The 22,226-nt window shown below is 45.2% G+C and overlaps 1 protein-coding gene across 2 annotated transcripts in view; it reads right to left on the reverse strand.

Moving 5' to 3' along the window:
* CLUH (clustered mitochondria homolog) overlaps positions 1-22,226 on the reverse strand; it is a 109,442-nt gene that overhangs the window by 2,476 nt on the left and 84,740 nt on the right. Inside the window, exons 16-25 of one of the 2 annotated variants that reach the window (XM_070932056.1) lie at positions 20,952-21,196; positions 19,715-19,799; positions 17,605-17,758; positions 14,729-14,868; positions 13,504-13,584; positions 12,887-13,012; positions 6,594-6,715; positions 5,143-5,236; positions 2,839-2,973; positions 1,524-1,597 (exon numbers count right to left, since the gene is read on the reverse strand). In XM_070932056.1, the coding sequence (XP_070788157.1) occupies positions 1,524-1,597; positions 2,839-2,973; positions 5,143-5,236; positions 6,594-6,715; positions 12,887-13,012; positions 13,504-13,584; positions 14,729-14,868; positions 17,605-17,758; positions 19,715-19,799; positions 20,952-21,196 (1,256 nt within the window). The remainder of the gene's footprint in view (positions 1-1,523; positions 1,598-2,838; positions 2,974-5,142; positions 5,237-6,593; positions 6,716-12,886; positions 13,013-13,503; positions 13,585-14,728; positions 14,869-17,604; positions 17,759-19,714; positions 19,800-20,951; positions 21,197-22,226) is intronic. The other variant, XM_070932057.1, reaches the window with a different exon arrangement.

The following is a 22,226-nucleotide window of genomic DNA, read 5'->3' on the forward strand; positions in this document are numbered from 1 at the left end:
CGTGCCCCCCGGCCCCCGTTTTGGCTTCCAGGTTGGTTCTGCATTTTTGCTGTCTGTGCCTTCCCCGATCTCCTCAGTTTCTCCCCCCAGCGCATCCTAGCTTTCTCCTGCATTTCTGCCATGAAGAGGCACCTGCGGAGGGTGGAACCTGCGGAGATTGGGGAAGACATGGGCGGCAGAAATGGAGGAGAAAGGTCATGCTGGGGGGAGAAACTGTGGAGATTGGGGAAGGCCCTGTCCCCTGCGCATGCGCGGCAGAGACCCGAAGACCAAATGGGCAGTGGAGCTGGGCTGGGGCGATGGGTGGCGTGCCCGCAGAGAGGGCTCTGCCATAGGTTCACCATCACAGATAGAGATGATAGAGATAAATAGACAGATTTACTTATTCAATTTATATGCCAAAGTCGAGCTACTCTGGGCAGTTCACATCATAAAAATAGCAATATAAAAATGTTAAAATGTCAAAACAGGAAAAAAATGAGCATTAAAAGTTAATAAAACCTGGGCAAAATAGGAACCAATATATAAATGGAGTGGAGGTGAGATCTTCTCACTCTACTGATCACGTACGTTGAAACTCATAAAAATGTTATTTATGGTGGCCAATCAATATCTAGCAGCAGAATTTTGTACAAATGAGCTGTGTGTGTAGTAAAAAAAAAAAAAGCCTCAAGATATGCTTTTATTTTAACTGATAAACTCAACGGCATCCTGGGAAAGTCTACCACGGTTTACAAGTTAGAAACAGAGGCTGAAAGCAGATACAGGACAAGGGGTGTTTGGAAGAGAAGCAGGGGGAAAATTTTAAGGCAAAATTCAAGCGAGTAAAAACATGACAGTCGGGCAGAGAGAATTATTTCTCTCTGCCCGACTTCCACCCCTTTACACAGGGGTGGGACTGAAAAATTTTAGCAACCGATTCTCTGCCCGGTTGCTGGGTGGGCATGGCCTTGGGGGCGTGGCCTAGTCGGCTTCCTGCACCACAGCAGGTGGTGGTGGTGGTGTTTTCGCCCTCCCCAGGCTCCAGAGGCTTTCCTTGAGCTTCCGGGAAAGCAAAAACGGCTTCCACTGGTACTTCCGGTAGGCTTGTTTTTTGCCCTCCCCAGGCTCCAGAGGCTTTTGTTGAGCCTCTGGGAGGGTGAAAATGGCCTTCCCTGGGCTCTGGAGGCCTTCCAGAGGCTGGAAATGGGACTGTTTCCGGAATTCCTGTAGGTCTGTTTTTCGCCCTCCCAGAGCCTCCACCCAGGCCCTGCACTTACCTGGCATCCAAAATGGGCCGCATGGGGACTCCTGGGAGGGGCGGGGTGGGGCGGGCGGGCTCAGTCAGTCCTTGCAATTACCAGTTCGCCAAACCAGATGTAAAATTAACATCCAGTTCGCCCAAACCAGTCCGAACCGGCTGAATCCCACCCATGCCCATACATACAACTTGCAAACATTACAGAAGCCTCCTCAAGAGAACTGTGTCTGCTATTTGGCCTGAAGTGAAGCAACATTAGGCAGCGAGTGTCAGGATTCCTTACCTTAGTGGAATGAAAAGGATTCCATTGATAATATTCAGCTGCTCTAAGACGCTGGCCATGCTGGGAGCTGTGAACTAGGATGTGAACAAACTGGATTTAGTGCCACATTAAGAAAAGATGACAACCCCAATTCACATTTGACTCCTCATCCAAGAAGCTTCTTCAGTTCTAACTCAGAACTGAAGAAGCTTCCTGGATGAGAAGCAAAATGTTTTAGAAGAAAAACAAACACACACACAAAAATCCACTGGCCTTTTGGAAAGCACCTTTGGGACAAAAGCATGAATTAAATTTTGTTTTGGAGAAGGGAGCTGTGTTCAAATCCCCGCTGAGCCAACAAACTAACTAATCTATCTTCAAAGTCTTTCAACTGATTTCTTCTTCCCCCAAAAAGATGCAAGGGTGCATGGTAGGGATGTTCTTGCAAAAATCTGAAGCCCATTTTTTAAAAAAATTTCCAATAGTTAAGGCAAAATAAATGTGAAATAATATATCTAAGAAATGCTTCGTGCATCTCTTAATTTTTATTTAAGGAAAGTGATGCTACTGAAAAATAACATTCATCATCATAATCATTTATTGACCCTATAATCCCTTGTGGGGTGGAGCCTGGGCAACTGAATGCAGCTAGCAGAGTGTTTTAATGGCCGGATGCCTTTCCTGTCGCCAATGCAGAGTTTCGTTCAGCAGATATATTCTCAGTGTGCCCAGAGAGAGAAATAGCTGCCTCTACCTAGGATCAAACTCACAGCCTCCTGATTGTGAGACGAGAGCTCCACCTCTGGGCCACCGCACCACTCCTTACTGAAAAAGAACACTCTGTCCTCAAATTTGATTTTGCAATATTGTGGGACTCTAGAGACCAGATGTGATTGGGCAACATCTTGAAGCACACGAGATGTTGGCGAGACTAGTCAAGAAGGGGCTGCAACCAACATGGACTCTTCCAGCTTAAAAAAATTAACTGGACAAACTTATTGAAGTACATTGCACAGGTTACTTTCCAAAACTAGGCTGGCCACTCCACTCTGAAAATGGGAGAGGAAGGGGAGAGATTGGGGAGGTCCATCTCCGACATCCCTGATAGGGCAGTGCCTCCCCCAACCTTTTGGGCACCAGGGACCAGTTCCATAGAGAGAGATTTCTCCATGGACCAGAGGAGGCGTCGTTTTATGTACTGCCTGTATCCCTTCGATGGGATTTCACTTGTTTGCACGGACCGGTTTTTGGCATGCCACGGACCCGGTGCTGGACCCGGTCCACGGATCGGGGAGGTGGGGATCCCTGTGATAGGGGACAACTTTCAGCAACTCACTTTCAAGGGCATAATGTTGGCATTGGATCCGTTTTTGTAGATCTCATTCATTGTGCGTTGGAGGGCCACAGCTTGTTGAGTCAAATATTTCAAGTACTCCGAGCTTTCTTTGGTCTTCTCATGATGCTCACCAAGCTAGACAGAAAAGACACACATGCATCAAAGAGAAATTAAGAGGAAATCAACTGCAATGAGCTCTACATGGGGCTACCATCGAAAAGAATCCAGAAGCTGCAGCTGGTGCAGAATGCAGCGGCACGGGCAATAACAATAGCCCTTAGACTTATATACCGCTTCACCGTTCTTTACAGTCCTCTCTAAGAGGTTTACAGAGTCAGCACATGGTCCCCAACAATCTGGGTCCTCATTTTATCAACTTTGGAAGGATGGAGTCAACCTTGAATTGGTCAGGATCGAACTCCTGGCGGTGGGCAGAGTTAACCTGCAATACTGCATTCTAACCACCGTGCCACAAGGGCTCAGTTTTGGTTGTGCATGTAACATCTCTGCCAAGGAAGCTGCACTGAGTGCCAGTTTGCTTCTGGTCCAATTTAAGATGTTGGTTATTACCTTTAAAGCCCTTCATGGCATGAGACCAAGTTATCTGAGGAACCATCTTGTCTCAATTAATCGACACATCCCACCTGGGCAGGGAGGGAGGGTATATTGAGGATGCTGCCGGTTAAAGAAGTTTGACTGGCGGAGTCTAGGAAGAGAACCTTCTCGGCTGTGGCCCCACCCTCCTATGGAACTGTTGATCTAAGAGATCTCCAAGTTGTCCAACTACTAATGTTTCAGTACAGCATGAAGAAAGTACATGTTGGGAAAGGGCCTGCCTGTTTTCTTTTCAAAGTTTTCACAGAACAGGCTTAAAAGAGTAAGAAATCCCACTCGGCTAGAAAATAGGCTATCCACAGATCCTAACATTTAAACAAGTGCTTTTTTTTTTTTTGCACATTTTTTTTAAAAAATTGATTTATATGCCGCCCTTCTCCGGAGACTCAGGGCGGCTTACAATGCGTTAAGCAATAGCCTTCATTCTTTTGTATATTTATACAAAGTCAGCTTATTGCCCCCACAATCTGGGTCCTCAATTTACCTACCTTAGAAAGGATGGAAGGCTGAGTCAACCTTGAGCCTGGTGAGATTTGAACTTACAGTAATTGCAGGCAGCTGGTGTTAATCACAATGCTATTAGTCTGCTGAGCCACCAGGCCCGTGTTTGTGTCAGAAGCACCAAGGCACTTCTCGGTTGAAAGGATTAGCTGGTGACATCACTCTTGCCCTGGGGACGCCCAGTTGGGAGACTCCTTTCATGTCCCCCCGGAAGGAGCTGGAGCGAAGGATGAGAGCTCAACCTCGCCCCACAGCAGCACACGGGTCTCGAACAGGGGCTTGCTAAACTCCTGCTTAGCGGCCCGCCCGCTTGAGCCCCCACCCTCCTTAACAAGTGTTAACTACACAATTTGTATGGGGTCTTTGCTACCGGATGCCCAATGTACTCCTACATCATTTCCCTGTTTCTCCACCACTCCCACCCCTCCCCATTGTGAATATTCTGTGACTGTTGTGGTCCACCAACGGCCTGCGGAGCTGGCAGCACAGTCAGACAGTGAGGAGGTTGGGGAAGAACATGGGCCAGTCCTGGAGTCTGGGGAAGGCTCTGATGAGGGCTCTACAGAGAAAGGGCCATCTGGGAGGTACGTGCTGCCTCCGGAGCTGGACCTCAGCGAGGCAGAGGAACAGGAGGAGCCTGTTCCCAGTGTGCGCATGCGCAGAGCTGCCAGAAGGCAAGAACAGTTAAAACAAAAGGGACAACTTGGGAGTAGGGCTTGGAGATGATTGGCCCCTCCCATAAGACTTAAAAGAGGAGCAAAGGCATGTGGGCCCTTTGCAGGAAGCAATGTTGTTAATTCTGTTCAGTTTAGAGTCTGAAGCTCTGTTTGATTCTGGACTCCGTGTGGCTTTGCCAATTAGGCCTCTGGCAGCGTGTCAAGGGAGATAAAGGTGGGTGATTATCAGCTTTATCCCGAAGGACTCTTTACAACTATTTGGGACTCATCTGTGAATGAACAGAATTCACAGCTGTTGAAATTAAAGAGGTTTTTGGGACTACTCGTGTGTTTTACTGACTCAGGAGGTCTAGGTCAGAACAATGACTGGATCTCGTCTCTTTGCGAATAAGCCTGGTAGAACAACCACTTTCAAATTACGTTACTTAGTAACTTGCAGATTAGTTTTGAAAGGATGGAAGACACTCGCTCTATTAAGCCAAGTAAGGAAAAACAAAAAACAAAATCCAACCTGGTTTTTATAAATTGTGTAGCCTTCTTTCTCGTGCTGCAGAGCTGACCGAAATTCAGCTTTACTCTCATAGACACGGGCTACCAAGTGATGGCTGAAAGACAGAGAAAAGAACGGAAGATGGGAAAAAGTTTCTACGCATCGCTGGAAGAAAAGTGTGTGTGAGACAATGAGAAGTGCAAAACTGCCTGGAGTGGAAAAGTGGATACTTAGCATCTCTTAGAGGTAACCTACTTAGCATACTTAAGAGCCAATTTGGTCTAGTGCAGGGGTCGGCAACCTGCAGCTCTGGAGCCGCATGTGGCTCTTTCATCCCTCTGCTGCAGCTCCCTGTCGTCAGTCAGTTCCACAATCGATAGGGTTTTCAGTTAGGATAGGTAGTGGGAAAAAATGCAGTGCTAGGAGGAGACAATATGGTGGGGGGAACCAGACTTCCGATTGGCTCCAGAATTGAATGGGGGGCTTCCGGTTAGGGCTTTTGTGGCTCTTTGAGTGTTTAAGGTTGCCGACCTCTGGTCTAATGGTTAAGGCACCAGACTAGAAAGCAAGAAACCGTGAGTTCAAACCTCTTGCAAGCTAACTGGGTGACTTTGAGCCATTCACTAACAGACTGTGAGTTCAAGTCCTGCCTTAACCATGAAAGGTGGCTGGGTGACTTTGAGCCAATCATTAAGAGACTGTGAGTTCTAGTCCCTGCTTAGGCATGAAAGGTGGCTTTGGGCCAATCACCAGGAGCCTATGAGGCCTTGAAAGGTAACTTTGGGCCAATCACCAGGAGATGGGCGTTCTAGTCCCATCTTATGCAGGAAAGCCAGCTGGGTGACTTTGGGCTGGTCCCTCTCTCTCAGCCCAGCCCACCGTACGGGATTGTTGTAAAATAGGAGGAAGGTATGATGGGATCTGTTCACTGTTTTATTTGTAAAAATATAAAAAATATAAAAGTACATAATTCTTGCCTTCTGCAGCATTTTCTATAGGTATCTATAAAGAGAAGACTTTGGTTCCCCTTTAGTGTTTAGGAAAATACGTTAGATCAGTGTTTCTCAACCTTGGCCGCCGGACGATGTGTGGACTTCAACTCCCAGAATTCCCCAGCCAGCAGAGCTGGCTGGGGAATTCTGAGAGTTGAAGTCCACACATCGTCCGGCGGCCAAGGTTGAGAAACACTGCATTAGATGATTTACAAAGAAGGGAAACTACCAAATGGAATGAGATTATTGGAAATCTACAACAAGGACATCCCACACGGCAACATTTTGTCCAAGTGTCCATTTGTCTCTCTCTCTCTCTCTCGTGTGTGTGTGTTTGAACAGTAATTCTTGAATACTTTCAGTTTCACAGTTACCTTTACATGTTGCTGGCATACCCTGAATAGATTCATGCAAGTTTCTACAGAGGATGGATGTTCTGTTGCCACCTGTTGACGCTATTGGGAAGAGGGAGAATCTCACCTCAGTGCAACTTTTAGGGACTTGGCCCCGTGGAACTTGGAGTTGATCACAAGCGCGTTCTCCAGGAATCGCAGTGAGAGGTCATATTCCATAACTCCGTGAAGGACCAGGCCAATATTGTTCTAGGGATGAAGATCATGTGCCAGTTAGACCAAACGGGGCAAACTTTTCTATATACAGATCACAGAAGGGTAAAAGGACCATCGAAGACACCCATCTCAACATACAGGTAGTCCTTGACTTCTGACTGTGAAGTTTCCGAAAGATGCCCTAATTAATTCATGAGCCATAAGCCAAACTTCAAAAGAAATACAGTCATTTATTAGGAGCAGCAATATTCGGATGCAGTTAGAACTAATCCCACATAGATTTACGTTCCCCTATGACCCTGTCTCTCCCCTCCTCCCTGGCCATGTCATAAATCACATTCTCCAATTAACCACTTTGGCTGGCTGTGAAATCCAACACCCTCCTACTGATTGTGGTAAGAAAGCATCTATGGAATGTTGCTTCAGTTAGGGAAATCAATCAGCTTTATCAATTCTCCCTCCCTCCTGCTCATGGCAACTTGAAACCGACTGTATTTGGGATCATAAATTCCGTCGCTGAATAAGGTAGTTCTCAAGTGAGTGGCGCCCAATTTTAGGACCTTTTTTTTTGGTCGTGGTTATTAAGTGAATCGCTGCAGTTAAATGAATCATATGGTCGTTAAGCGAATCTGGCTTCCCCCATTGACTTTGCTTGTTGGAAGGCTGTGGGGAAGGTTGCAAAAGGTGATCACATGATCCCAAGACAGTGCAACTGTCATAAGTACATGCCAGTTGCCAAGCACCCGAAGCTTGATCACATGACTGTGGGGATGCTGCAACAATTGTTAAGTGTGAGGATTGGTCACAAATTATTTTTCAGTGCTCCTGTGACTTCAAACAGACGGTAAACAAATGGTTGTAAGTCGAGGACTTCTTATATAAAACACCAGCTTTGGATTCAAGATCAAAGATTGAACAAAGCATTTGCAATCTGACCCTATTATTTCCGGCCCAACATTTTCCAATTTTTAAGTTCTGCTTATACATCAGGATTAACCAAGCTGGTTTCAATATTTAGCTGCTTCATTCACAAAATACAGGCAGACCTTGATTTACAACAGCTTGTTTAGTGACCGTTTGAAGTTACAACGGCACTGAAAAAAGTGACTTATGACTGTTTTTCAGTGACTTGGGACTGTTGCAGCATCCCCATATCATATGATCAAAATTCAAACACTTGGCAACTGGCATGTACTTATGGCAGTTGCACTGTCCCAGGGTCATATGATCACTTTTTGCGACCTTCTGATAAGCAAAGTCGAACGGGGAAGCCAGATTCACTTAACAACTGCAGTGATTCACTTAACAAATGTGGCAAGAAAAGTCGTAAAAAGGTTGCAAAGTTCACTTAAGAACTGTCTTACTTACCAACAGAAATTTTGGGTGCCATTGGGGCTGTAAGCAAAGGGCTACCTGTATGCATGCCTGGCCTAGGTTTAACCTTAACTTTGCCCTATTGCAATTCAGTGAGTTAAGACCAGTGCATTTGGTTCAGTGTACAGGTAGTCCTCAATTTACAACCACAATTGAGCCCAAAATCGATGTTGTTAAAGAATTTGTCAAGTGAGTTTTGTTGTATTTTATGACATTCCTTGCTGTCGTTAGGGAATAAGTGAATCACTACAGTTGATAAGTTAGCAATAAGTTAGTTAGTTAAGTGAATCTGGCTTCCCCATTGACTTTGCTTGTGAGAAAGTTGCAAAAAGTGATCACATGACCCTGGGATGCTGCAACGGTCATAAGTATGAACCAGTTACCAGGCAGCTGGGTTAAATTTTTAATTGGGTAAATTTTATGGGTAAGGGGTTTTAAATTGGAGAAGCCAAAGATAGTTTAATTTTGTTTTAATGTATTTTAATATTTGTATTGTGTGTTTTTAATTCTGGCTGTTCACCGCCCCGAGTCCTTCGGGAGAGGGGGCGGTATAAAAATTTAATAAATACTAATACTAATACTAATCTGAATTTTGATCACTGGACCATGGGGAAGCTGCAAAGCTTGTAACTGTGGAAAACAGTTATAAGCAGTGGTGGGATTCAAATTTTTTTACTACCGGTTCTGTGGGTGTGGCTTGGTGGGCGTGGCAGGGGAAGGATACTGTAAAATCTCCATTCCCACCCCACTCCAGGGGACGGTTACTGCAAAATCCCCATTTCCTCCCCAATCGAGGGGAAGGTTACTGCAAAATCCCCATTTCCTTCCGATCAGCTGGGACTCGGGAGACAAAGAATAGATGGGGGCGGGGCCAGTCAGAGGTGGTATTTGCCGGTTCTCCAAACTACTCAAAGTTTCTGCTACCGGTTCTCCAGAACTGGTCAGAACCTGCTGGATTTCACCTCTGGTTATAAGTAACTTTTTTCAGTGACGTTGTAACTTTGAACGGTCACTAAGTGTTGTAAGTTGAGGACTAACTGTACTGTGAGAGCCCTGAGTGATACGGGAATCCAGCTACTGTCTTAGCAGTTAAGCCATAAATGCTTTATGTATTTAGGCATAGTTTGAAATCTGCACACACATCCATTGTATTGATTGACCTAGATTGAAGCTTTGGCAGACCATGTGACTTTATTCCATTTGTTTACCCCCCACAAGGAGGTTGCACAACCTTTGAGAAGGCTACAGGCTGCGCTCTGAAAATAATGGGTACAGAAGTAAGGGAAAAAAAACACCTTTTGTTTAATTTCATGTACATTTCAACGCTTAAATTAAAATCAAGAGTGCAAAGAAGAGCAACGAAGATCATTAGGGGACTGGACTGGAGCATAAAACACTCGAAGAACGGTTGCTGGAATTGGGCATGTCTAGTCTAACGAAGGACTAGGGGAGACATAATAGCAGTGTCTAAGGGGCTATCGAGGGGACACGGTGGCTCAGTGGCTAAGACGCTGAGCTTGTCGATCGAAAGGTCGGCAGTTCAGCGGTTCGAATCCCTAGCGCCGCGTAACGGAGTGAGCTCCCGTTCCTTGTCCCAGCTTCTGCCAACCTAGCAGTTCGAAAGCACATAAAAAAATGCAAGTGAAAAAATAGGGACCACCTTTGGTGGGAAGGTAACAGTGTTCTGTGCGCCTTTGGTGTTTAGTCATGCCGGGTACATGACCACGGAGACGTCTTCGGACAGCGCTGGCTCTTCGGCTTTGGAACTGAGATGAGCACCACCCCCTAGAGACGTGAATGACTAGCACATATGTGCGAGAGGAACCTTTACCTTTTACCTAAGGGGCTGCCACAAAGAAGATAGACTCAATCTATTTTCCAAAGCACCTGAAGGTAGGACAAGAAGCAATGGAGGGAAACTAATCAAGGAGAGAAGCAACCTAGAACTAAGAAGAAATTTCCTGACAGTTAAAACAATTAATCAGTGGAACAACTTGCCTCCAGAAGTTGTGAATGCTCCAACTCTGGAAGTTTTTAAGAAGAGATTGGACCACCATTTGTCTGAAGTGGTGTAGGGTTTCCTGCCTGAGCAGGGGGTTGGACCTCTAAGGCAGGGGCCTCCGACCTTGGCAACTTTAAGAGTTGTGGACTTCAACTCTGTTGCCAAAGTCGGAGACCCCTGCTCTAAGGTCCCTTCTAACTGTTATTCTGACTTTTTTCCAGTTATTTAGTTAATGGTCTCCCTCCTTCCACTGCATCAAAACTACAATATACTAACAACATTTAGAGTTTTGGTGCCTGTTAAAAAAAGGGGCTTGGGGACTGCATAATTTCCTACCCACTGGGCACAACGCATCCTTCGCATCTGAGAATCTGCAGAAGAGCCTTTCGTAGTAAAGCTCAGGGTTTTTAATCCCTTTATTTTATTTATTTCTTTTTAAAAAGTTTTTTATTTTTATTTCTCATAAACACGTTTACATGTACAGTCATTTCCATCATTTTTCATTCATCTTTTCTTTTAACTTTCATTTTTCATTTTTACTTTTTCGGGACTGCTCTTTTACCCTTTACCTTTACTTCTCCTCCCCTTCTCTTCCTTCCTCTTTCTTCTCCTACTTCCTTCGTTCTTCGTCTCCTTCTTTCCTACTTCCCTTTCTCTTCCCCCACTCCTCTCTTCTTCTCTCCTTCTAACCTCCTCTGCTCCTCTTTCCCCTCCCTTTCCCTTTCTTCTTTCTCCTCTCCTCTCCTCCCCTCCCCTCCCCTCCTCTCCTCTCCTCTCCTCTCCTCTCCTCTCCTCTCCCTTCATCTCTCGCTACTCCTTCCCCTCTCTCCTGTTGTTTCCCTTTTCAGTTCCCTTTATTTTAAACGTCTAGTTTTTCAAAACAGATTTGTTTTCAGTGAGAAAAGGAAAAACTAAGGATGAGAAAGAGAAAATCCGGAACCCAGTCACATCTTTTCCAACTCACAAAATTTGATTAAAAGGCAAAGATTTCTGTCGGCTGTGGTTATGGATATACAGGTAGTCTTCGATTTACAACAGTTTGCTTAGTGGCCATTCGAAGTTACAACAGCACTGAAAAAAGTGACTTATGACCGTTTGTCACGCTTATGACCGTTGTAGCCAGTGGTGAAATTTAATTTTTTTTTTTACTACCGGTTCTGTGGGCGTGGCTTGGTAGGCATGGCAGGGGAAGGATACTGCAAAATCCCCATTCCCACCCCACTCTGGGGCCAGCCAGAGGTTGTATTTGCCGGTTCTCCGAACTACTCAAAATTTCTGCTACCGGTTCTACAGAACCTGTCAGAACCTGCTGGATTTCAGCCCTGGTTGTACCATTTTGGTTACATGATCAAAATTCAGACATTTTGTCAGTGTGTATGAGAGCTCATGACTGGGAAGGCATGGTAACAAGGTCAGCCAATGAATAGGCATAGCAACTAAGTCAGCCAATGAGGGCCGTTTGGAAACCGAAACAGTTTGGAGCCTGGGCGTGGTTTAGCTCTGTAACTCTGAGTCTGTGCAAAAGGAAGTAAACTAAACTGGTCTGCTGAACTGAAACTGAAATCTGTTCTCTCCTCTGTCTTTGTCTGCTTGTACTCTCTACCACGTTGGAAGAGCCTACCATTGGTATTGTATACTTATTTCATGTGTTATATTATATATAAAGAGAAGTTAATGAATCTTGCTGAATTAGTTACCTGTGTGTGCTTTTCTGGATGTGATTGCTGCAACAAACTCTAACATGTTTGGCAATAGGCTCACCTTTATCACGGTTGCAGTGTCCCTGGGATCATGTGATTCCCTTTGGCGACCTTCTGACAAGCAAAGTCCATGAGGAAGCCAGATTCCCTGAACAACCGTGTTACTAATTTAACAACTGCAGTGATTCACTTAACAAAGGTGGCAAGAAAAGGTCGTAAAATGGGGCAAAACCCACCTAACGAATTTCTCGCTTAGCGACATAAATCCTGGGCGCAATCGTGGTCGTAAGTTGAGGACTAGCCCTACTTGAATTAATGCCGTGAGTACCCTTAGCCACTGTGATTTGCAAATCACACTTAATGGCTCGGTAAGATGTGAGTCAGGCAATAAAGCCTTGTTCAAAAAATCCACCGTTACAACAAAACTGAAGCCTGAGGCTGCAAATGTAGCCTAGTCTCTAGGGCAGGGGTGTCAAATTGGATTTCTTCGAGGGCCAGATCAACACTGTAGTTCTCCTCTACGGGCCGACCGGAGGAGTGGTGATGGAGGAGACAGGATGGATGCCTCCTGCAGCACTTTGCCGGCCAAAACGGGGTACGGGGGGTGCTGCAGGTGGCCCCCTTGTGGCTGGCAGACTGCTGGAGGAGGCTGGTTTCAAAATCCGGCTCTACCGGTTTGCTATTGGTAGTGCTAGCGAGCGCTCACTTCACAAACATGCAGCACTTCTGCGCATGCGCAAAGCGTTTTTGATGACATCTGGGTGGGTGGGTGGAAGCTCCCGCTGTCGCCACTACCAGTTTGCCCGAACCGGGGTGAACTGGTAGAAACTCAGCACTGCTGTTCAGGCCAAAAACGAGGTGGGTGGGGGGGGCTGCACGCACCCCTCCCCCCATGCCCCATTTTGGCTGCCAGAGGCACTGTGTCCCGATCCTTTGCTATTTCTAGGCCGGCCCTGTGGGCCAGATTTAAGCATCTGGCACAGGCCTTCAGCACCCCATGGTGCATCCGGTCCATCCCTGCTCTAGGGGAACTTTCCCTCTTAAGACCACAAACCCCATCAGCATCAAAAGGTGGGAAAAAAGATCCATGTTTTTCAGAGCATCAGCAAAGCTGAAGAGGCGACTTACATCCAAAAGGGCCATCTCTGGGTGGTCCTCCCCAAATGCCAACAGCATGAGGTAGCGTGCGCGGTACAGTAGATTGAGTGCGGTGGACAACTGGCTGTTTGCAAAGCAGTACAAAGCAAGATGCATCTGAAAAGGAAGGGGAAAGATGCTCAGACGCACAACGGCTGATCCACTAGGGTATCCTCTTGATCGAATCTTTTTTTTTTTATTGGTTTATTATATAAAATACAAAAATACCAAGGAAAATAGTAGGAAAATAAGAGAGGAAAAAGTGTAGGACAAAGGAAAAGGCATTGATTTCCGACTCCCTTTGGTGCAATAGGATAAGATAATAGCATCCTCAACTTTTTACTGTTACATAATAATATAAACTTGCCATTTTAACAACAACGAACCTATCTAGTTGGTAAAACCCAAAAGCAAAGTTTCATTGATGGAGTTCAATGACTGCTTTGATCAAAGGAAAAAAAAATGCAAAACTTTTATTTCTACTTGGAAACCACTTCTGGACTTTGTGCTTGTGGTGGATCGAATCTTTTTAGATCTCCGCTACAAAAGGGACAGAAAGCAACCAACTTCTTCCCAGCGGCCCTCCCCTCCTTTGTTATGCTACTTACATATTCTTGGATTGTGTTGGGATGCTCAATGCCCAGGACCCTTTCACTCATTAGCACCGCTTTCTGTTGATTGCTTAAGGCCTAAAAAAAGAAGAAAATGCAGTTGGGGAAAAACTAAATTAGCTCTTGTGGCTGGCATTTATCGGAACGCTCCCATTTTGCGCAGGGGAAGCTGTAGCTCAGAGTGTGGTTTCAGCTGCTGTAAACCTCTAGATCAGAGGTGTCAAACTCGATTTCATTGAGGGCCGCATCAGGGTTGTGTTTGACCTCGGGGGCCGGGGTGGGAGTGGCCAGCTTGACGTCACTAGTGTTGGGGGTGCCTGTGGTGAAGGGGTGGGTTCTACTTACCTTTACCACCGGTTCGCAATGGCCTTCCACCGGTTTTACTACCGGTTCTTGCGAACTGGTCCGAACCGGGGGCAACCCACCACTTCTGTGGTGGCCCGAGTGCTCTGCCAGCGAAAACGGGCCCCCAAGCTCTGTTTTCGGCCATGATGGCCTCCTGCAACCCTCTGCCAGTGAAAACGGAGCTTGGCCGAAAATGGACACCTCCGCAGGATACTTTACTTCCAGAAATTCAAAGCTACTCCTCCCCACATTCATTCCCCAACATTGTAGTATTTTCTTGTAGGTAAAACACTGCTTTGGTTTCTTGGATATTTTATCTGCTTTATTCTGCAACTTTTCCAACTCCGCAATATCCTTTTAAGGTTGCGGTGACCAGGACTTGTACATAGCTTGCCATGTGGAGTCCTTGGTGTTCTGAGAATTTGGTTGTTTTCCTCAGACGTTTCATCACCAAACTAGGTTCCGTTTTCGGCTGCCACAGTCTCCTGCAACCTTCTGCCAGCGAAAATGGAGCTTGGCTTGTGGCCCTCCCCAGCTCCATTTTCACTGGCAGAGGCACCGCGGGCCGGTCCTTTGCTATTTCCAGGGCGGCCCCGTGGGCCAGATCTAAGCCTTGAGTTTGACACCCCTGGTTTAAGAAGTACGGTAGGCAGAACAGAAGGAAACATTTGTTAAAAGCGCATGAATTATGGATGCTGCAAGTTGTGGCAATGTCTTCCGACTAATGCTAAGCGGGAAAGCCCATCTATCATTAGAACCCTCTGCCAGGTATGCAAAACCAGCTGTACGTGTTTGTCTTGATTTGCCAAGGCTCTTAACGATTACGTAGGATATAAACAGATGCTTTGAGCAGACTCAGATTCCTGTTTCTCCGTACCTCTGAATAATCCCCCATGATGTAGTTCAGGCGCGCCAGCAGCCGAAGGCAGGCACAGATCTCCACGTGCATCGCGCCGTACACGTTGTTAAACAGGTTTAAGGCTTCGCTGATTAATTCACAACCCTCTTTCAAGAAACCTTAGGGGAGAGATGGAAAAATAAGATCCCCTTCCCTTAAGACCCTAAACCTCATGTGCGGAGTTGCAGAAAGCTCTCTGCCCGTTTGCAGATCCATTTTTTCTAAGAAGTAACACTTTGACCTTGGCTAGGGAATTCTGGGAGTCGAAGCCCACCCATCTTAAAGCTGTTCAGTTTGAGAAACGCTGGTCTAAAAGATCTTTTGAGAATCCCCATTTGCACATGAGGGTTTTTCAGTGAAAGCTTTCACACCTGGGAATAGTCTTCCCTTGGAGATCTGGCTGGCCTTGAACCTGCTCTTATTCTAGAAGGCCCAAAAGATGGTCTTTGAACAGGATTTGCCCAAAATAGGGCAATTCTTTTACACTTGTTATATTTTGTGATGTTTCTGATTTATGCTGTGCACCACTCAGGAGTCCACTAATGTTGGGCTTGGTATAAAAGAATTCTAAATAATTTAACCTCATTACTGACTCCACCCAAATCAATTTCTTCTTATTGCTCATTTTAAATCCACGTTCCTAATCTTTATGGCAGTGGATAGATAACCTGGTTCAGCCAGCTAATGACAGCTGGGCATTTAAAAGAGGAGATTTGTTGTTTGCAAACCTGGTTTAAGAGCTTCCTCAACGGTTTTTTTTTTAACCCTTAGTTTATACCCAGGTTATAAGGCTCAATAACTCAAAACTTCCGACTAATTCTGTGGGGAACAAAATTCCCCATAGATGCAGCTGTGAGAAATGCTGAATTTCAGCAGCATCTGGAAGATCAGAGTTTCCCCATGCCCACTTTAGCACATTCGTTTATTTATTTTCCTGCCTTTATTATTTTTATAAATAACTCAGGGCAGCTAACATACCTAATACTCCTTTCTCCTCCTATTTTCCCTACAACAACAACAACCTTATGAGATGGCTTGGGTTGAGCGAGGGAGACTGACTGACTGACTTAAAAGTCACCCAGCTGACTTTCAGGCCTAATTCACAGTCTGCTGTTTTCTAACCTGGTGCCTTAAATTATAAAATAAATGATTGATTCTTTCTACGGAGAGTCTCAGTCATCCTGGTCATGGCTGTCCCAAAGGTGCTTTTTCAGGAGGCAATTGAACTTTCTTGTTTTTCTTTGAAGATGTTTTGCTTCTCATTCAAGAAGCTTCTTCAGCTCTGACTGGATTGGTGGGGAATGGAAGGATTTAATACTCCTTGCAGACAGCTGGTCATTTGGATTATTTTAGAGCAGTGTTTCTCAACCTTGGTAGCTTGAAGATGGGTGGACTTCAACTCCCAGAATCCCCCAGCCAGCGCTGCTGGCTGGAGGATTCTGGGAGTTGAAGTCCATCCATCTTCAAGCTACCAAGGTTGAGAAACACTGTTTTAGAGAGTTGTTGAGGCCACTTGGAGGTTTATTTGTGTTCTCAGGATCACCTGAGTGGATGTGGAGCCTTCTTGTAACTGTTGAAAGGATCGTGTTGTAGCCCGGAGATAGATGTCATAGCCCTGCCCCTCATTTGAGAGGTCTCTGTTGACAGAAGCGGAGGGATACGACATCATCTATCTCTAGTCTACAATACAATCCTTTCAACAGTTCCAAGAAGGGCTCCACACCCATTTGCGCCATTCAGGCGACCCTGATGAAATAGATAAACCTCCAGGTGGCCTCAATGACTCACTAAAAGAATGCAAATGATCAGCTTCCTGCAAGGAGTATAAAACCTTCAATTCCCCTCCATCCAGTCAGAGCTGAAGAAGCTTCTTGGATGAGAAGCGAAACGTCTTCAAAAGAAAAACAAGAAAGTCCAGTTGCCTCTTGAAAAAGCACCTTTGGGACAAAAGAATTGAATCCTTGAGGCCTATATACAGCGGTGAAATCCAAATTTTTTTTACTACCGGTTCTGTGGATGTGGTAGGTGGTGGGTGTGGTAGGGGAAGGATACTGCAAAATCTCAATTCCCACCCCACTCCAGGAGGATACTGCAAAATCCCCATTCCCACACCACTCCTGGGGGAAGGATATTGAAAAATCTCCATTCCCACTCCACTCCAGGGGAAGGATATTGCAAAATCCTCATCCCCTCCCCACTCCTGGGGGAAGGATATTTTATTTATTTATTTATTTATTTTCATATTTGTATACCGCCCTACTCCCGAAGGACTCAGGGCGGTGAACAGCCATAATAAATACAAATACATATAGAAGTTAAAAACTATTAAGAAACAGATTAAGTAATTTAGGCTCAAAGTTTAAAAACATCCAAATTTATCTAAAGAGGTTTAAAACCCAATTTAAAAGCCAGTTTAAAAGCCAATTAAAAAGGGAGAGTTAGGCCAGACCAGCTTGTTGGAATAGAAATGTTTATTTAAAATGTTTAAATATTGCAAAATCTCCATTCCCACCCCCCTCCAGGGGAAGGATAGTGCAAAATCCCCATCCCCTCCCCACTCCTGGGGGAAGGATATTGCAAAATCTCCATTCCCATCCCACTCTGGGGCCAGCCAGAGGTGATATTTGCTGGTTCTCCGAACTACTCATAATTTCCGCTACCGGTTCTCCAGAACCTGTCAGAACCTGCTGGGTTTCACCCCTGCCTATATATCCCTGGAACTGAACTTAGGGAAAAATGGTACCTTACTCATTTCAAAAGGAACCAACATCAGATTTAATCAGCAACCTTCTCCCACCACTGACTGTTCCTTTCCCATGTGAAGCTTGGAAGAGGATTCCATCAGGAGTTCACACCTTGTTGAACTTTTGCCTGCCCACTCTGGAAGAAGTGGAACGCATCCGAAGCTTTGGGGTTGACGTGTTTCACAACGGGGAAAATGTTGAGGATGTCCTCCTCGGTGAACGTTGGCTTGTGACGGTTATCAAAGTTATATTCTTTCAGCAGGATCTGAAATGCACAAAAGCCCAAATTTTCTATGCTTTCCTGATGTCCAAAGGAAGACAATATGGAAAAGGACCTCTAGGAGATCACCTTTAGCTGTTCTGTAGGGCTGTTCTGGACGCTGTGCTGGAAGGTAGTCCAGATTTTCAAGAGGGAAGGGCACTTTCCCAGGGAGTAAAGAGACAACATAGCTTGGACTTCTTGGAATGCAGAAAGAGGGTGGAAGCAGATACCCTCTAGCACAGGGGTCTCGAACCTTGGCAACTTTAAGACGTGTGGACTTCAACTCCCAGAATTCTGGGAATTGAAGTCCACACGTCTTAAAGTTGCCAAGGTTCAAGACCTCTGCTCTAGCAGTTCACAGGTAACAGAATTGGAAGGGATCTTAGAAGTCTTCTAGTCCAACCCTCTGCTCAAGCAGGAGACTCTATACCATTTTAGACAAAGAGTTGTCCAATCTCTTCTAAAAAGCCTCTAGTGATGGAGCACTCACAAGTTGTTCTACTGCTTGTTCTAGGTTGCTTCTCTGCTTGATTACTTTCCCTCCATTAGTCCTGCCTTCAGGTGCTTTGGAAAATAGGTTAAATCACCTCTATTTTATGGCAGACCCTCAAATATTGGAACATTGCTATCATGTCACCCCAGTTCTTCTTTTCACTAGACATACCCAATTCTTGCAACCGTTCCTCATATGTTTTAGCCTCCAGCTCCCTAATCATCATTGTTGCTCTTCTCTGCATTCTTTCTAGCATCTCAACATCTTTTTTATATTTTGGTGATCAAAATTGGATGCAAAATTGGTAATGTAATAGTTCTGCAGAGAAGTGTTTTAGTCTGGCAAGATTCCTAAGCAACAATAAAGAAACTACTCTGTAGTAATTCCTCATGTCGTACTTGGTTTCTTGGGCCTGATGGACACAAACAATAGCAGCCCTCTGAACTAAAAGCACTTTCATTCCCTTTAATTAATTCCACGTTGGCTGGGGAATTCTGGGAGTCGAATCCCACCCATCTTAAAGCTGTTCAGTTTGAGAAACGCTGGTCTAAAAGATCTTTTGAGAATCCCCATTTGCACATGAGGGTTTTTCAGTGAAAGCTTTCACACCTGGGAATAGTCTTCCCTTGGAGATCTGGCTGGACTTGAACCTGCTCTTATTCTAGAAGGCCCAAAAGATGGTCTTTGAACAGGATTTGCCCAAAATAGGGCAATTCTTTTACACTTGTTATATTTTGTGATGTTTCTGATTTATGCTGTGCACCACTCAAGAGTCCACTAACGTTGGGCTTGGTATAAAAGAATTCTAAATAATCTCATTATTGTCTCCACCCAAATCAGGCAGACGGATCCTAAGGAGACAACCTAAGGAAGCTTTCCATCATCCCGTGGACTTCAAATGTCAGCCCTGAAGCTGACCTGACTGAAGTCATCTTGGAGCTTCAGTGTTGCCACACTGGAGCTGAGGGATAAGGGAGGGGGGTATCTGAGATAGTTGGGACTTTGTAGCCAAAATAAAATACTTTCTCTTGGGAACCAAGGACATTCTCAAACCTGGTCAGAGGAAGGAGGAACAATGTCACCAGGCAACCAGACAGAGTCATGATTGGACTATGTGACTGATTGTTTCGAGAAAATGAAAAACTTTTACTTTTAATTAGGTGAAAACCCATGGGAACCTTCAGAGTCGGTTTTCACCAGATCAGCGCCTATATGATATATCCAATAAAGTTATTCTTTGAGGAATCTACCTGCCTCGGAGTTTTGCTTGCTATGGGTCTATTACTTGGAACCCTGACATCAAAACTCTGCCACAGTTAACTATGCTGGCTGGAGAATTGCACACTGAGCCGGTTGAAAAGGTGACCCTGGGCATGAAATATTAGCACTTTACTGGGTTCCTTTGAATTAGGTTGAAGAAGTGAGGTGTGGAGAGCAGAGCAATGATTTATGCATGCCAATCTCACCTGAATTCCAGTTTTGAGAGAAATCTCCCGCAAGAGGGTAATCTTCTGTAGGTTGTACATTTCTACTGCTTGATCAATACTTTCACTGCAAAAGGAAACAGAAGTCAGGAGGAAGAAGCAGACAACTAAGCAGATCAAATGGATCGACGATCTCCTCAATTAAGGTAAAGATGCTACTTTGAGATCCAATTCAGTAGCAACAGTATAGAAGCAGTTTGGCTATTTCTACCATTTCCCCCCTGAAAATAAGAGCGGATCTTATATTAATTTTTGCTCCAAAAGAGGGCTTATTCTCTGGTTAGGTCTTATTTTGGGGAAAACAGGGTAGGATGTTTTTTTCCCAACTTCTCGGTATTAGTAGTCCTCGACTTATGACCATTCATTTAGACTATTCAAAAGTATGACAATGACAATGCTGAAAAAAAGCGATCCAGACTTACATCTAGCTCAGATCCCAGTCCTTGCAGAATGGAAGATCAGCACATAAAAGTGACAATGCTGGCAAAGAACTTTGGCCAAGTTGAAAAATTTGCATTTTTCGGCACAGTAATTTCAACAAATGTTGGTGGGACAGAAAGCTGCATCAACGGGAACTTTGATTTTATTAAATTTATCTGCTGCTCCTCTCACTTTGCAAAGCAACTCTGGGCGGCTTACATTTAAATGAGATGACCTTGCTAAGGGGCTCTTCCCATTTCCTAATGATGGTGGTGGGGTTTTCAGAGTCAGTTGTCCCTGCCAAAAAACCCTTCTCGAGGATCGCTGCTTGCCTTATTTTTAGAAAGCTTCCTAACTTCTCCCAAAGTCTCCAGAAAGATGTTAATCCTAAATTAAGGGGATGTTCTTACGGCACTGATGAAGTGACTTATGACCATTTTTCACACTTAGGACCGTTGCAGCAACCCCAGGGTCATGTGATCAAAATTCAACTGCTTGGCAACTGGCATGTATTTATGACCGTTGCAATGTCCTTTTGCAACCTTCTGACAAAGCCAATGGGGAAGCTAGATTCACTTAACAACTGTGAGAAGACAGCTCATTAAAACGAGGCAAATTTCACTTAACAACTCTCTCGTTTAAGCAACAGAAATTTTGGGCTCAATTGTGGCCGTCACTTCCAGGATTACCTCTAATTAAAACACCTATAAAATACCCAAAGGCATTGAGATCTCAAATCGGGCACTGCTGGCTTGGTCTCTAAATCAAACTGGATTGCGACCTTTAATTCTCCACTCACATTTCCAGACCAAAGTCGAAGTAACTCTTGGCTTCGGAGCAAATGTTCTTCCACAGCTCCTGGGGACTCATCGCAGCCCAGGCGGTGTTGTCGGCGGTGCCCAAGTTCCGGTTTTTCCTCCTCTTGTTCTTCTTCCGGGAGACCAGCTCGTCGGCAGGAAGGTGACCCACGGGGTTAGGGAAGGAGCTTAGGAAGCAGTTGAGGAAGTGACTGATGGCAGCCGATAACCCTGAGAGCTCCACTCCCTGCAGGGGAAAAGAGAAGAACCAGGGCTGGTTTAGGATTCATTTAATGACCACATTGCTTAGCAAACCAAATTCCATTCCTAATTACAGTCAGAAGTTGAGGACTATGCTATATAACTATTATTATTGGGGGGGGGTGTATTCAGTGGTGGGATTCAACCGGTGTAACAACCGGTTCATTGAGCAAGTGCTTCACAGCAATCCACCTATCAGCTGGGCTTCAAACAAAGGAAATATAGGTCAGTATAGTGCAGGGGCAGGCGAGTGGGCCCAGCTGATTGTCGGAGCGAACCGGTTCACTCTCAGCTGATCGTCAGAGCTAATGGTTTGTCCGAACCGGCTGAATCCCACCTCGGGTGTATTTATTTGCATCCCGTCTTCCTTATATTTTACAAATAACTCAAGGTGGCAAACAGATCCCAACACACACCTTCCTCTTATTTTCCCCACAACAGCAACCCTCTGGGGTGGGTTGAGCTGAGAGAGAGGGGTGGGCCCAAAGTCACCCAGCTGACTTTCATGGCTAAAGTGGGACTTGAACTCATAGTCTCTTGCTTTCTAGTCTGGTGCCTTAACCACTAAACCAAACGGACTGCTTTTCTTCTGCACTATTAAAAGAGCTAGTGCAAAAAAACCCCAAAACCCTAACAGAGGTGTTATACTGTAAACCGGGGTGTGTCTGTGTGTCTGTCTGTGGGTGTGTGTGTCAAACTCGCATTATCATGGTGTCATCATGTGACATATCGCGACTTTCCCCCCCCTTTGCTAAACCAGGCGTGAGTGTGGCCAGCGTGTGGCCCGCAGACCGCGAATTTGACAGTTGTAAACCACGCTCAACAATTGGGGAACCTGGTTTGTAGATGAGACACTGGCTTAGAAAGTGTTCCATCCACACATAAATGTGCGGGGGTATTTGGGAGTCAAGAGTTAGCATGCAAAAAAAAACAAACAAAAAAAAAAACACATTTTTAGCAAAGTGTCTTTATTCCAGAAAGAAATCCAAAACAAGGTTGCACAGTGTCCCGAGATC

The sequence above is a fragment of the Pituophis catenifer genome, unplaced genomic scaffold (assembly GCF_029215685.1).
Source record: "Pituophis catenifer annectens isolate HBS135680 unplaced genomic scaffold, rPitCat1.0.hap2 SCAF_1, whole genome shotgun sequence".
Taxonomy (NCBI): Eukaryota; Metazoa; Chordata; class Lepidosauria; order Squamata; family Colubridae; genus Pituophis; species Pituophis catenifer.